A 16,675-nucleotide genomic window follows, 5' to 3' on the forward strand; every position below is an offset into this window, starting at 1 on the left:
TAAATCCGTGACTGCTCTCCGCAGATCTTCTAAACGATCCGGGGATAGTCGGATATTGGAAGGGAAGAATCGTGCCGGTGGGAGAGATCGAAACTCGATCTTGTACCCTGACCTTATGACTTCGCAAACCCACTTGTCCGGGATTCTGGAAAGCCATGGATCCGGGAACCGGCGAAGACGTCCCCCCACCCCAATTATGGGTGGGGGCGCACCTTTAGGCTTTGGACGATTTATCTTCAGGTCTGGAGGGGGCGGGCTTTTGCTTGCCCGACCAACGTCCCCTGAAGCCTCCTGAAGGAGCTTTGGAGGACTTAATTTTTTCACCCGCGGGACAAAAAAACTTTTTGTGAGCAGAGAAAGAAGGCCCTCGTCTTTGACGAGTTCCTTTACCCTTAACATTTTGCGGTAAAAAGGTGCTCTTTCCACCCGTGAGATCCTTAATGATCTCATCTAAGTTGGCTCCAAATAGACGCTCTCCTAAAAAGGGGATATTAGCCAATGCTTTTTTGGAACCTTGGTCGGCTAACCAACCTTTTAGCCACAGTGTACGCCTGAGAACCACTGCTGAAACTGATGCTCGCGCCAAAAATGGAGTGGCGTCTAACGCCGCATCACACACAAACTGTAACCCCTGTATCATTTGTTCCAACAAATCTGATACCGCCTGAGGGACCTCTTCTAAGTCCCGGCGTAACCACTTGGTCCATTCAGTTACAGTCTGCGAAACCAGACCAATAGCAATTATTGGTCTGAAAGCTGATCCAATCAAGGAAAACATGGTGCGAGACATAGCTTCTATCTTGCGATCCACTGGATCTTTAAAAGACGGAGCGTCTTCTAAAGGAATAACCGTGGCTTTATTCAATCTAGCAATTGGTGAATCCACCACAGGTGGTTCTGTCCATTTCTTAATGAGGGTTTCCTCAAACGGATAACGCCTGTTAATGCGTTTAGAAATAGCAGAGGTGCGTTTTGGCAGACTCCATTCTTCTTTGATTGGATTGCCAAAACATTTGGGCAATGGAAAAACCTTCGCCACTTTGATGCGTTTTTTAGTCCCAAAAGGGATTTCAGTTTCAGCTATTTCCGACGGAATACCCTGTAATCTTAAGGTTTCTTGAACAGATACAATGAGTGCGTTTACCAACGCTTCCTCTCGGGCTATGGCTGATGCCGAAACATCCTCCTCACTGTCTGAAGAGACAGTACCCGAGACACCAATCCCAGATGAAGTACCTGCAACTGCAGAAATAGGCTCAGATTCTGAATCCGAAGTTTCAGATAATAAGGGGTTAGGCGGGGGTCGCTTTCTTGCGCCCTGTCCCTGACAAGCCACTTCCACCCGGGACACAAAAGTTTCCATAATAGCTGACAATGATTCAACTGTCAGTGGGGTGCTGGAGGATCCTGCAGACACCTCGAGGGGATCCGGTGGAGATACATGAGTGGCAGGGTCCATGTTAATTCAGGACACCTCTGCCAGAAAAAACAAAAAACTTTTTTTTTTTTTTAAATAAAAAAATACCTCTTTTTTTTTTTTATGTGTCTCCCCCTAGGGCAATAGCGCCCCTCAGAGTACCTGCTTCTCGATCCCCACAGAGAGAGAGAGGGACCCCCAAGGCTCACCACCCGATGCAGAGAAGTTTCCAACCAACTGCAGTCAGCGTCTGTCTTTTACAGACTGGAAAGAGCTGTGTTCGTTTTCCCGGGTAGAAGGACGTGGCTCCGCCCCCTGTGTACGCCTTCCGGCGTTCCCAGCTCTCCACGAGGTAGCTGGGCTCATCAAACATGGCCGCCCCCATACGGGAGACAATAGACTCCAAAAACATGGCGGCCAGCGTGACCTGAGGACATTCATGCACCCGGTCTACGGCAAAATGGCGGCGGACTGCCGAAATCGTTTTTCCCAGCACATCCACCTGCATCTCTGCTAAGTGGCGGTTTATCGATCTGCAGGAGGTACACTACAATTAAGGTAGGATTATACCTCCTATGTCTGCTGTAATACTACAGTCTGCTGGGTAGAGTGTTAGCTCTCAAACCAAGTCCACTTCCCACCAAACACATACTGTATTTACAAGGGGGACTTTTAGTGTCAGATATATACTGACCATGTATGGAGGGGCCCATAATTCATACTGCCTCATAACGAGGAAAAAAGGGAACGTTTACTCACCATACCGAACTGACAGGCACCCTCTCTTCACAAAACCCTCTCCACCGGGGTGGGGGGTTGTGGACCACTCCGGACGCCTCGACTCTCTGGTTCCTGGCATCCAAGCGAGACTTTTAACTCGCAAGGTCAGTCCCTCCAATGGGACTCCGTCGCGGCCGACCCAGCACGGAGCTCTGGTCTGCACGCGCTCGTAGGCAGAAACCGGGGTGACCACTGGATCTCAACATCCAGCCCGTCGCCCGGCCCCGCATACTTACTTGAATGTGTCGCGGCCGACCAAGCGCAACGCATTGGTCTGCGCGTGCTCGTAGGCCGGCTGGGGTGACCACTAGTGTCGCCCAGTCCGGCGTATTTGCTTGAAGATCTCACAGGAAAAAAACACTGGAGAAAACTACCTAAAAAATATTTTTTCTAAAGAAAAAATCTTGCCAGGACCAAAAAGATCCCAGCAAGGAACTTAGGTCCTTACTCCTGACTAGACAGAAAAAAACTGATGCCTTGTAGCAGAGAGAGGGAGGATATACCCTCAGGGACTGCCCCTAAGGTGGAGCCAGAACGTTTTTTCTTTCTGCCTAGTCCTGCTCCTGCGGAGACAACATAACCCAGTTCTTGTGAAACAAGAAGACTACGTCTGTCAATGAGCGACAGAGAAATGCAGTTTTAAGATCGTCAGGGGGGGGTGAATCGAGATCGCGATTTTTTAACGATTAATCGTGCAGCTCTAGTGCAGGTTAAGAAAAAAAGCTACCTAGTTTGGGTAAGGGTAGAGACAGGGCAAGCTGAGGTTAGAAGCGGATTGGTTTCTATGCAGAAGTGAGCCTGATTTTGCTCTCTCCAGCTTTAGTAAATAAACCCCTAGGTCTCTACCCTTAACCAAACTGACCAACTCAGTAATCTAAAAAAAACCTTAAGTATTACTGATCCATAGCAGTTATGCAAAAATACTGCAATCATGATTAATATAACCAGAGCTACACTTTGGCTGATCTGAAGAGCAACTACAACCAAACAGCTAAATTTTAAGCACCTCCATTTCTTCAGGATTAGACTTGGTTTCTGCTTGTGTGGACTGAGCTTCTTCTTGTTTTTGCTCCTCTTGATCAACCTGCATTTTCTGGAAAAGAATGTATGGAAACATGTAATAAGTATATGCATGACTTGCTTCTAAACAAAATTCAATTACTCTAGTAAAGGCTATGCAGCAATACCTCCTCCTCTTTTGCAGCCTGGTCAGTGTCCATAGGTTCCTCAGATTCATCTGTTTTATGGACTTCAACAAGAGATGCACTAGAAACACTAAATATACCATGGACGTTTACACGGACTTTCACCTTCACTTTGGAACTGGAGCCATCAGCTTGAGGGACAACCTTCTGTACATGGAACTGACCTGTCAAGAACCAACAACATGGAAAAGGCTGCATCCGTAAAATAAACCCGCACTTTGTAGCAGCAGCATTTTTAGCATGCATCACAAGTTGGTAGCTCTTGCTAGCACTTTAGTGCCCCTATCAGAGCCAGAGAAATACTAGATAAGCCCAATACCACTCTTGCCTTTTCGCAATCTAGCACCTAGTTTTTCTGACAAGAGAAGCCGAGGGGCACATACTAATTCCTGTGCAAGATACAGCAAGAAATTTGAGTGGCTCTGGATTTGAAATGGGTTAGCAGGGAATCTTACAGTGATTTGCAACATATGCAATGGCTTCACAAGGTATACTACAAAATAGGAATACTGAAAAAAAAAAAAAAAAAAAAAAAACGTGTCCATCACCCATCAAGCTGCTTCGGGAAAACATGCACATAAAGATCATAGACCTATCATAAAAAAGTCCGGCACTTGTATCTTCCGAACCCAAGAAATGTTGTACTTTAGTTTTTACCTATGGAGGGGTCTGGATAGGGCAGTTCTTTAGGTGCACTATAGTAAGCATCCAAAGTGAAAGGTTCTTTTCTGTAAAAGGTTAGCACTTTGGAGAAGGGAGCTGCGTGGTTCTTGGGAAACACCTCACAATCACTGCAAAAAAAAAAAAAAAAAAAAAAGGCATAAGATCATCAACAGAGCCACATCAATATTCACAAATAAGTGGAGAAAAAAAAAAAAAAAAAAGTAAAAAACCCTTACCTAAGACCTTCCTCTGCTGGAGAATTCCATTTCAGTGATATTGGGTACGGTACAAGATCAGTAATGGAAAACTCTCGAACTTTAAAGGCTGGGGATAGAATGGCACACTACAACGAGAGGGGGCAAACAATAAGTCAGACCTTAAAACAAAGTTTTGGGAAATCAATATCTTCTTACTGAACCCTCATTTAATTAGCATGACTTCATAAATTTAATTAAAACCAACAGCCACAAACTTACATAAATTTCTATTCGTTTATAAATAAGTGATGGTAACAGAAAGTAGGGGGGTGACAGGGAACAATGCACAGTCTAGGCAAGGCCATGTTGGTATTCCTGCACAGTGCCACGCTCCGATTTGTTCTCATGGTGCAGGAGGGCAGACCAAGACGTGCCATGTCATTTGTTGCTTAGGTGCAGGCGGCTAATCTGACTGCAACATGGAAACAAATGACACTGATTCAGAGTGAGGATATTTAAGAGGATAGAAGTCCTGCTCCACATCTACTCCCTGCCCTGCCATGAAGGAGTAATTCTCATGTGAAATTGGAGACCCTAAGGTGAAAGGGGAGGGGAGGACCCTAATGTAAAGGAGGATGAGGGGCTGACTCATAGGATGATGAGACTTTAATGTAAAGGGGAAACTCTGATTCCGCCCCATGTGGTGTCCAGGAGAGGGTGGCATCATCCAGGACCGATGTCAAGTGTCCATTCAGCGCAAAAAAATACAGTTCAGAACCAAGGCACCTTGCGATTTTGCATACTTTTGCTGGCCTAATACTTGCGCTTTTCGTTGCAGCCATCCAAAGACTTGGGGATATAGCATTCCCTGTTTACTCCTGCACTACCCAGAAGTTATGCCAGGTGTTACTTCCAGGTTGTGAATTGTGGTACAGATGTTCACTGGATTCCTAGCATCTTTATCAAACTGTGACAAAAGTTAGTTAAGCACACACAGCCAGGTCCAGTGGGGAGGGCTGAAGAAGATAAAACTGTGTTGACAGTATGCCTTCTGGCTTTTTTTTTTTTACTGCTTTCAAAGATCAGAGACACTAGGTCCAGCCCTGTAGTGCAAGTATGCATGGTCACAAACAGTTGATGTTCACATGCAGTATTTTAAGAAATATTTAATATCAAAAATACTTAAAGGGCCATTTCCCTTACGTTAAAAACACTGTTCTATATTTGGGAAGTGATAAAGACAACCGAAACCCATGTCACATGCGAGATGCTGCTCGCCTCCTCGCAGGGCAGATATCAAACTGCTAAATCTCGGTTAAAAGTATGGATTGATTGGTATAAAAACTTCTCTACTGATTAAATGTGCAATTTACAAAGGCGGAAATTTGACAAACCTATTGACTGAGGTTTTGTCCTGTCGTTCTGGAACAAAGCTCTGTTGCACATAGTTCTCTTACACCCTAATCCCAACTGTAAATCCTAAGTTTATTCAAGGACATATGTAAATGTACATTATAGACCTAGAAATGGTCTCATCTGGCATAAATAAAAAAAAAAAAAAAAAAAAAAAAAACAGAATATTTGCCTTCTGTATGTACACCATCTATGCATAACCAATATCCTCTCAAATGTCCTTTTTCTCCATTCCTTTTTGTAAGGTTTATACCTTCTATATCAAGAAATATTGAAATCAAAACAATGTTATATATTATAATAAGTAAATATATACATATATATATATATACACACACACACACACACACACACACACACACACACACACACATACATACATACACACACACACACACACACATACAGTACAGACCAAAAGTTTAGGCACACTTTCTCATTCAAAGAGTTTTCTTTATTTTCATGACTATGAAAATTGTAGAGTCACACTTCAAGAGGTAGTCACCTGAAATGGTTTTCACTTCACAGGTGTGCCCTGTCAGGTTTAATAAGTGTGCTTTCTTGCCTCATAAATGGGGTTGGGACCATCAGTTGTGTTGTGCAGAAGTCAGGTGGATACACAGCTGAAAGTCCTACTGAATAGACTGTTAGAATTTGTATTATGGCAAGAAAAAAGCAGCTAAGTACCGGAAAACGAGTGGCCATCATTACTTTAAGAAATGAAGGTCAGTCAGTCCGAAAAATTGGGAGAACTTTGAAAGTGTCCCCAAGTGCAGTCACAAAAACCATCAAGCGCTACAAAGAAACTGGCTGACATGCGGACCGCCCAAGGAAAGGAAGACCAAGAGTCACCTCTGCTGCGGAGGATAAGTTCATCCGAGTCACCAGCCTCAGAAATCGCAGGTTAACAGCAGCTCAGATTAGAGACCAGGTCAATGGCACACGGAGTTCTAGCAGCAGACACATCTTTAGAACAACTGTTAAGAGGAGACTGTGTGAATCAGGCCTTCATGGTAGAATATCTGCTAGGAAACCACTGCCAAAGAAAGGCAACAAGCAGAAGAGACTTTTTTGGGCTAAAGAACACAAGGAATGGACATTAGACCAGTGGAAATCTGTGCTTTGGTCTGATGAGTCCAAATTTGAGATCTTTGGTTCCAACCACTGTGTCTTTGTGCGACACAGAAAAGGTGAACGGATGGACTCTACATGCCTGGTTCCTACCGTGAAGCATGGGGGAGGAGGTGTGATGGTGTGGGGGGTGCTTTGCTGGTGACACTGTTGGGGATTTATTCAAAATTGAAGGCATACTGAACCAGCATGGCTACCACAGCATCTTGCAGCGGCATGCTATTCCATGCGGTTTGCGTTTAGTTGGACCATCATTTATTTTTCAACAGGACAATGACCCCAAACACACCTCTAGGCTGTGTAAGGGCTATTTGACCAAGAAAAAGAGTGATGGGGTGCTGCGCCAGATGACCTGGCCTCCACAGTCACTGGACCTGAACCCAATCGAGATGGTTTGGGGTGAGCTGGACTGCAGAGTGAAGGCAAAAGGGCCAAGTGCTAAGCATCTCTGGGAGCTCCTTCCAGACTGTTGGAAGACCATTTCAGGTGACTACCTCTTGAAGTGTGACTCTACAATTTTCATAATCATGAAAATAAAGAAAACTCTTTGAATGAGAAGGTGTGTCCAAACTTTTGGTCTGTAGTGTATAGGTGTGCATTTTTAGGAATGGACAGTCTTTTTACATACCAAAACAAATTTGGACATGTCAGAGGAAAAAGAAAAGAAAATATCTCCTCTATCTACAATACACATAGCAATGACTCTTACCTGTAATGCACAGCCCCTGGCTACAGCTTCATCAGCATTCAACGTCGTACTGACTTCTTTACCAAAGAATCTTATTATTCGTTCTTTAACAGCTGGGATACGTGTAGCACCCCCAACTATCTCTACTGCATAAATATCTTCTTTCTTGAGCTCTATGGAGACATAAAAAGGAGGTGAAAAAAAAAAAAATGACTGAAACATAGGTTTCATCACCCCAAAGGACAGTATAAAATGTCTAGTGTTTGGGTATACTCATTTTTTATTACACTTACACACACCTTGTTTGATTTAAAGCTGAACTTTAGACACGGAGTAATTTGTGAAGTTACATTGGTGCAGCTTAGAGCAAATTAGTAATGCATGTGCCATACCTGCCTGATCCCCATGAAGTTGGAAATCACTGTAAAAGACACAGTGATCCCTGCCAGCTTCCTGGTCCTGTACTAAGTAGAGCTGCCTATTGATGATTTCCAAATACCAAAGAGGATCAATCAGGAATGACACATGTATAAATAAAATGTGTTCAAGTTGCTAAACCTGCCTTATCGTTAAAAAAATGTTACATGTTCCTTAACACAATTCAAATACCAAAAAACGATTTGTAGCATTAAAGAGTACAATCAATAGGCATCATTTCCATGAACTTTTTTGCTATGTAACCTAAACTTGTTCAGAGGCTAGCTAAGGAGTAAAACTACGCCTCCACAATTGATTACTTACTGGCTTGCTCTAAGATGCTGCGCAGAGGGCCTTCAATTCGCGACAACAGGCCGTCACACATTTCTTCAAAGTGACCCCTTAGAAAACGAAGAAAAAAAATATTTATACTTTGTTCATACAAAACCTGCTTTTCAATACAAAAACTGACTTGATCTTGCCTCACAGTGACGTAGAGGCTGATTGACCTTTGCTCCGCAGGAGTAGCTAGGCACAAGATTTGTTAATAACAAAAGCTTTTAGTATAGACACACCCCTAGGGGCTGTCCCCTTAGTCAATACCTCCCTGCACCAGCATTCCCAACTCAGTTTGGTAGCATAGCAGTAAGAGTACACAAAAACCCCAAAAGAGGGGCGGCGACTGTCGGAGGACTCAGAGAAAGGAATTTTATGGTAAGATTTTACAAAAATTCAGTTCTCTTACGTCCTCCGACAGTCGCCGCCCACTCACAAGTCTTCACCAATGGGATGTCCCAAAGCAGTGTAGACCTGAGGGGTGGGAGACGCAGCCGCAAAAAAGGCAACGCAGTACCCACATCAGAGAAAGGAACCTTACAAACAGTAAGAGAACCAACTGGGCAACAGGAAAACGTGCTCAACAGGAGCAACAACCCAGGAAAAACAAGTAACTCAGGGGTAAAACACCCCAACAGCCAAGGACCCAAAAACAAGGGTCCCTAAGGCACTGCCGCACTGAGAACTTTACGGCCAGAGGAGGCATCGGCCGATGCCTGAACATCCACCTTATAAAACTTTGAGAAGGTGTGAACGGACGACCAAGTCGCCGCCTTACACACCTGGGCCACAGAAGCCAGATGCCGGAAAGCCCAAGACGTACTCAACGACCTGGTAGAGTGCGCTTTCACAGGGAAGGGAGGAACCCACTCCTTCAAGGCATAGGCCTGCACAATGGTTTGCCTAATCCATTTGGCGATAGTCGCAGCCGACGCCGCCATGCCCTTCCGAGGTCCCTCAGGAAGGACAAAGAGGGAATCCGACTTGCGAAAAGGCTTAGTGGACGACAGGTAAACCCTGATCGCCTGGACAACATCCAAGGAATGTAAGGCAACCTCCTTAGGATGATTCGGCTTCGCGCAGAGCGAAGGCAAGACAATTTCCTCATTAAGGTAAAAATCCGAGATCACTTTCGGCAGAAAGGACGGGTTAGGTCGCAAGACCACCTTATCCTTGTGAACCACCAAGTAGGGAGAGCTGCAGGACAAAGCCGCCAGCTCCGACACCCTGCGAGCCGAAGTGATCGCCACCAAAAAAGCCACCTTTTTGGACAACAGAGGCAACGAGATCTCCCTGATCTTTTCAAAGGGAGCATGTTGCAACACGGACAGAACTAGGTTCAAGTCCCATGGAGGCAAAGGCTCCCTCCTAGGAGGGGCCAAATGTCGCACCCCCTGAACAAAGGTGCGGACCAATGAATTTGACGCCACAGGGCGCTGAAAAAGAACGGCCAGCGCAGAAATCTGGCCCTTAATCGTGGCCAGCGCCAAACGCTGGTCCACTCCAGTTTGGAGGACAGCCAACACTCTCGACACCGAGTACGAGCGAGGGGAATACCCCCTGGACTCACCAGGCAAAGTATGCTTTCCAAGTACGGTAGTAAATCTTCCCCGAAGAGGCTTTTCTAGCCTTGATCAAAGTGGGAATGACCTCAGGGGAGAGACCCCTATCCTTCAGGACCTGGCCTTCAACAGCTAGGCCGTTAAAGCCAGCGACTGTAAAGCAGGATGGAATATCGGCCCTTGAGACAGAAGGTCTTTCCGAAGCGGCAGGCGCCACGGAGCGTTGACTGCCAGATTGACGAGGTCTGTGTACCAAGACCGGCGAGGCCAGTCCGGTGCCACCAGAATCACTGTATGCGGTTCCGAGGCTAACCTGCGAAGGAGCCTGGACAGCAGCTGAATCGGTGGAAAGGCATACATCAGAAGATACCGATGCCAGGGCGCCACTAACGCGTCCGAGGCATCCGCCCGAGGATCGCGCGTCCTTGCCATGAACCTTTCCACCTTGTTGTTTAGACGAGACGCGAACAGGTCCACATCTGGGGAACCCCACTTCACGCACAACATCTGGAAGACATCCGGGTGAAGGGACCATTCCCCCTGGTCCAGGGTCTGGCGACTCAGATAATCCGCCTGCCAGTTCTCCACCCCCGGAATGTGAACTGCCGTTATCGCCGGGACGTGCGTCTCGGCCCAAGACAGAATGTCGGCCACTTCCCGTGCCGCTCGGGCACTCCTGGTGCCCCCTTGATGGTTGATGTAGGCCACCGCGGTGGCATTGTCCGTCTGAACCCGAACCGGACGGCCCTGAAGCCGTTCCGACCATTGCAGAAGGCAAAGCTTTATCGCCCGCAATTCCAGAATGTTGATCGGAAGGGAGGACTCCTCCGACCAAGTTCCCTGGGGGGACAGAACGCCCAGAACACCACCCCAGCCCGACAGGCTGGCATCTGTGGTGATCACCGTCCACAACAATGGACGAAAAGATTTGCCCCCCGACACCACCGGGGACTGGAGCCACCACAGAAGATCCCTTCTGGTGCGGTGGCTCAATGAGATCCGCAGATCCAGGGACTGCGGTCGCCCATCCCACTCGGCAAGAATCTCCACCTGGAGACCCCGCGTGTGAAACTGGGCAAAAGGGATTGCCTCAAAAGTCGAGACCATCAAACCCAGACATCTCATGCATGTCCGGAGAGACGAGTATTGGTTGGTCCTGAGGGACCCGACCTCGTCCCGAAGTGTCCGGAGCTTGTCTGCCGGCAGGAAGACCCTCGCTTGAACAGAATCCAGAACCATCCCCAGATAGGGAAGTCGAACCGAAGGACACAGAGTCGACTTCGGAACGTTTATGGTCCAACCGAACTCTTGCAGTGTCTGCACCGTGGTGGACAGGTCGGTCACCAGACTCTGGCTGGCATTTGACCTTATCAGGAGATCGTCCAGATACCCCAAGACAGCAATGCCCTGTGCTCGTAACAGGGCCAGAACCGGCGCCAGCACCTTGGTAAAAAGCCGTGGAGCCGAAGCAAGACCGAAAGGTAACGCCACAAATTGGTAGTGATGGCGAATCGAAGGTACCTTTGGTGACCCTCGAAAATGGGGATGTGCAGGTACGCATCCTTCAAAACGATGGAGGCCATGAATTCCCCCGGACTCAGGGCAGCCACCACTGAGCGCAGGGATTCCATGCGGAACTTGCGAACCCGCACAAAGCGGTTCAGAGCTTTCAAGTCCAGAATCGGACGCATCTTGCCCTCCTTTCTGGGCACAGTGAACAGATTGGAGTAAAACCCCCAAAATCTGTCCCGATGAGGCACAGGAACCACCACTCCTTGGGCCCGCAGGTACCGCACCGCCAGGTGCAGATCCTGCAAGCGCTCCGGAGACAGCTGAAGATTTGAGGGAAAAAATCTGCCCACTGGCCGAGAGAGAAATTCGATTTTGTAACCAGATCGAACGATTTCCTGAACCCATCTGTCCTGAATGCGGAACAGCCAAGGTTGGAGGAAACCGCGCAGACGTCCCCCCACCCCAGAAACGGGTGAGGGCGCCCCTTCAGGCAGAATTGGCGCGGGTTGTCGAACCAGACTGGCCGGATTTTTGCTTACCCGCCCACGGCTTCTTCTGGGAGCCTTGGCCTTTGAAGGGCTTGCCCTTGGATTGCGACCGAAAGGCACGAAAGGACCCCTGAGAGGGCCTAAACGAGGAGTTCCGTTTGCCACGGAAAGATTTGTGCTTGGGATTCTGGGGTAAGAGTAATCTTGCCCCCCGTAACTCCTTTGATCAGAGTATCCAAAGCCTCGCCAAAAAGGCGAGATCCCACGTAGGGAAAGTCCGCCAACGTCTTGCGAGAAGATTGGTCGACCGACCAACTTTTCAGCCATATCAGATGACGGTTCAGCACCGCCACGCTGGACAGGCGTGCAGCCAAAGGAGCTAAATTCAAGTCCGCATCACACAAGTACATGACTCCTTGATGGATTTGATCCACCATAGCCAACGTGGTAGGCGGAGCCGAATCAGCCACCAGGGTGCACCTGAGCACCTTCGTCCAATCGGCAACCGCCTGGGCCGCCATAACCGAAGCAAAAATAGGTTTTAGCATAGAACCAGCAACCATATAGGCATGACGGGCAAGAGACTCCAACCTCCTGTTCGTAGGGTCCCGGAAAACCGGGGTATCCTCAGAAGGAACCGCAGTAGCTTTGTTTAAAACGGCTACCGCGTGATCCACCTGAGGCGCCACACACCAACGCTCGTCGGTGGAGGGCGCAAACTGATAAAGCAGTTTAAAACTTATTCGGCACTGTAAAGGGCTTCTTTAAATTGCGCCACTGCTCATTAACAGTATGATGAAATTCTGCAGGGCAGGGAAAAACCTGCGCTGATTTGCGGGTTCTTTGCGTCCCAAAGGAGGACACCCTAGCAGGAGGAGTGGACTCCTCCTCCAGGTGCAACGTATCCTTAATGGAGGCAATCAGCTCATCCATGAGTGCAAGCTCTTCAGGCGAGCCAGGGGGAGAAACATCAACCCCTTCCACCTCCGCCTCCCCCTCAGACCCCATAAGGTCCAGAGATGAGCGAGACCCTGAGAAGGGCACGCCAGCCACAGCAGCCACATCGCCCTCTGAATCAGAGGAAATGGATAACCTGGCCCTTTTTGCGGATCGTTCAGCCATCAGCACATGCATCTGCGAAACTAAGGACGCCACTACCGTGGCCAGATCAGCCCCCTCGGGGGGAGCAGCAGCCCCCTGGTCCCCCACCAGGGCGGGGGGAAACTTGCAATCCTGAGAATCCATGCCCACAGCAATGAAAGGAAAAAAAGGTACTGGCCCTTTAACACCACAGCGAGCGCAGCCCACCGTACACCACTGTATGCACCGATCCCGCAGGGATAGAGAACACTGAGCAAGGAATGACAGGACAACGAAGGAAAAACCTGGAGAGAGCACAAACAGGCTGCTGCCACCGATCGCTGTTCCAGAGAGAGGAAGTGATGCAATAACCGGCTGACTGACATAGCCTATGAAGGCTCCGCAAAAATGGCCGCTCGGCTGAGGGATAGAGGCTACAAGAAAATGGCGCCGACATGTGCTCGAACGAGCGCGGCCCGCCAAAATGGCAGCGAGTGGCGCCAAAACACAGAGCTGTACAGAGACAGGGCCATCCATAGCATTTCTGCAAAAAAATGGCAGGCCGCAACAGCGGTCGCCGCTCAAGCATGTCTGCACCCAATCTGCCCCAGACAGAACTCACAGCAGAGCGGGAGGGCCCCCTCCTCGCAGCCCACAAAGGCATGCTAACCCATACAGGGATCTGACAGGGAGCCTGCACTTCACACAGACATGGGGGTACACACAGCCACAGACTGACACCCACACAGATGGTCCCCTTACAGAAGGTGCTTACCGTACCGGATGGCGTGGGGAGCCGTCTCCAGCGACAAACCGCTATCAAGACGACAGGGAGTGCCGCAGCCAGGACGCTGTGGACTGCAGCACAAGACCACAGAATGGCGTCCAGTGAGGTAGCCACCTCACAGGCAGCATCCCTGCAGCGAGCAGGGATGGGTCGTTCATGGCGCCAGGGCGAACCATAGCTGAACGCTCGATGGCAGGCTGGGGATCCATCTGGCCCTCAGCCCTGGGGTCCAGGGCGGCCAGTCCGAGACCCAGCTCCGCATGATCATCTTCATCCGAAGATCCCTAAACTAAAGCTGACAAAATAACAGCTAGTAAAGAAAAGAAATAAAATAAAAAAAAAAGGGTAGAAGGCTGAGACTGAAGCCCCAGCACAGGAAAGCCTGCTACTCCTAAGCTAGGCAAGATCAAACTGAGTTGAGAATGCTGGTGCAGGGAGGTATTGACTAAGGGGACAGCCCCTAGGGGTGTGTCTATGCTAAAAGCTTTTGTTATTAACAAATCTTGTGCCTAGCTACTCCTGCGGAGCAAAGGTCAATACCCATTGGTGAAGACTTGTGAGTGGGCGGCGACTGTCGGAGGACGTAAGAGAAATATTTTTTTTTTCCCCAAATGATGCTTTAAAGCAATGGTATTGATGCACTATATAATGTGGGGGAGGTGGAATTTACTAAAACTGGTACAGACAGAATCTGGAGCAGCTGTGCATAGTAGCCACTCAGCTTGTAACTTAGCCTGTCCAGTAAAACTTTAAAATTATAATTAAATTGATTAGCTGGCATATAAACCTGGACAACTGACAATAAGCATTTGATGGGAAAAAATAATTTTTCGCCCTTTTGCTCCAACCTATCTTAAAAAAAGGGTTACAAAACCCAGGATCCTGCATTCACTATATCTAGTCTCCCACAGTACACTACACCGAAATGCAATTTTTTAATTAAATATAAACTGCTAATAACCCTCTATCATAATCAGTATATAGCAGTCTTGTGATTTCCATCAGTGTCCGGATGAGCTCTAGTTAAAGCTTGTAGGAAGAGTTTTCATTCTCCTCTGACTGTCCTATACGAGGCTGCAGGACCCCTGACCCTCTGTCTGCACAGTGCTAATTAGCCCTGTGCTGATCACATGCACCCTCCCAAAAGAAAAAAAAAATCTCTAGCAATACACACCAAACTGGGCATGTGCAGAGTGGCATCAAAGGCTCTGTTTTATCAGGAGATGGATTGGGGACAGTGGAAGAAGGGGAGGATCAAAAGACAGGATCAAACAGCCTTTTTACACAATGCAGAGAATTAACTCCTTAGGTTTCACAGTGAGTGTAAAAAGCATGCTTTACTGCATATGCAGACTGATTTTATTGTTGTGGTAAACGTTTAGTAACATTTTAACCTGTCCTCCTCCTTCATAAACCCAAAAGCAAACATTATATTGCAGATTACCAATTCTCAGATGTGATGGCTGTATTGGTTTGTATGCCCTCCCAGAACCACGCCCTCTGGGCCATGCATTGGGCGTGCTCAGTGATTGCTGTGTCCTTTGGATACAGCTGATCACAGATCGATGGGAAAGGGCCAGTCACAGCAGCCCTTTACCTTGTGATCAACTGTGTCCAATCACAGCTGAACACATGTAAACAAAACTTGCTGTTATTGGCATTCCTTTCCTCACGGGCTGTCACAGCGTGAGTAGAGGAGAGCCAGTAACTGGGAATTCAGACAGCACACATTTACACTGATCATCTGTGCCCCGATTATCAGCGCAGCCTCATCAGTGAAGAAAAATGAATTATTTCTTATAAAATTGTGCAAATTTTATAAGATTCTTTTGGTGGTATTTAATCACCAAACCCAGTGGTGATTAAATACCACCAAAAGAAAGATCTATTTGGCTAATTTAAAAAATAAAAATTATAAATATATTCATATGGGTGCAGGGTTGCATGACCGCACAATTGTCATTCAAAGTGTGACAGTACTGAAATCTGAAAATTGGCCGTAGGCAGGAAGGGGGTGAAGGTGTCTGGTACTGAAGTGGTTAAAGTATGGTTATACATATTTATCCACAGTCAAATTGACTAAAAGGTAATTTTAGAGGTGGAAATAAAATCATAATGATATCTATTAATGTACGCTTAAACAAGAGCTTGGATTTGAAAGCGAATTTCAATAAAAAGGGCTTCAGAAATATGCACACTGATAAACACCTGTTCATTTTTCCAGAGACATCAATATCATTCATAAAACATTCAATATTTAGAGGCAGATCTGAAGCATTTGCACTCATCAACTTCTTGAGCTTTTCGCACTCCTGAGCGAGTCGCAGTAAAGGCCTAATATTTGATTTGATATCCAGTTTATATTTCTTGCCAAATTCTTCACAGAAGTAGCCAACCAGAACATCATCAAATTTCCTTCCACCAACATATGGGTCAAAGGCAGTAGCTAGTACCTGAAATAAATAAAAAAAAAACCAAAAAACACAATTAGGTTATGCCCAACATCTTTTGATGTGTGACACTGTAGGCAAAGTGTGTATTTTTGCAACCAGCATTAGCAGTTGGTAGTATAGGAACAACAAACAGGACCATTAAAGTAGAACTACATTTTTTTTCCATTTTGGATAGTGATTTTTTTTCGCCATCTGTGTCCCATTGCGGAGGAGATTTCACTTCACTTCCTGTCCGATAGCCAAACAGGAAGTGAGAGAAAATCCCTTAAAATTAAAGGGAATCCCTTGGGGACCTCAAGGTCACCAGAACTAGTGTCCCTATTAGAAGATTACCCCATTTTTACTTTTCTGGGGACAACCCAAAATTTGGGATTTTCTTTTACCTTTCAATGAGAATGGTAAACATGACAAATTGAGGGAGCATAAATCCGTAATGGGCACACAGACTGCAATAAAAACTGACAGGGGGTCTAATCCCTCTTCACTTTATCCAAAACAAAAACAGTTATGCCTTTAGTTATATTTTGGGAACTACTGTTCGTGTCA

The 16,675-nt window shown here is 47.0% G+C and overlaps 1 protein-coding gene across 1 annotated transcript in view; it reads right to left on the bottom strand.

Annotated features, from left to right (window-relative positions):
- Window positions 1-16,675, bottom strand: part of HSPA4 (heat shock protein family A (Hsp70) member 4) — a 70,939-nt gene that overhangs the window by 18,282 nt on the left and 35,982 nt on the right. Inside the window, exons 7-13 of the mRNA XM_082255675.1 lie at window positions 15,885-16,129; window positions 8,236-8,312; window positions 7,516-7,667; window positions 4,302-4,408; window positions 4,060-4,193; window positions 3,385-3,566; window positions 3,204-3,290 (exon numbers count right to left, since the gene is read on the bottom strand). Of these exons, the coding sequence (XP_082111801.1) occupies window positions 3,204-3,290; window positions 3,385-3,566; window positions 4,060-4,193; window positions 4,302-4,408; window positions 7,516-7,667; window positions 8,236-8,312; window positions 15,885-16,129 (984 nt within the window). The remainder of the gene's footprint in view (window positions 1-3,203; window positions 3,291-3,384; window positions 3,567-4,059; window positions 4,194-4,301; window positions 4,409-7,515; window positions 7,668-8,235; window positions 8,313-15,884; window positions 16,130-16,675) is intronic.

Source organism: Pelophylax lessonae (genome assembly GCF_965119305.1).
Source record: "Pelophylax lessonae genome assembly, chromosome: 4".
In the NCBI taxonomy this organism is placed as follows: Eukaryota; Metazoa; Chordata; class Amphibia; order Anura; family Ranidae; genus Pelophylax; species Pelophylax lessonae.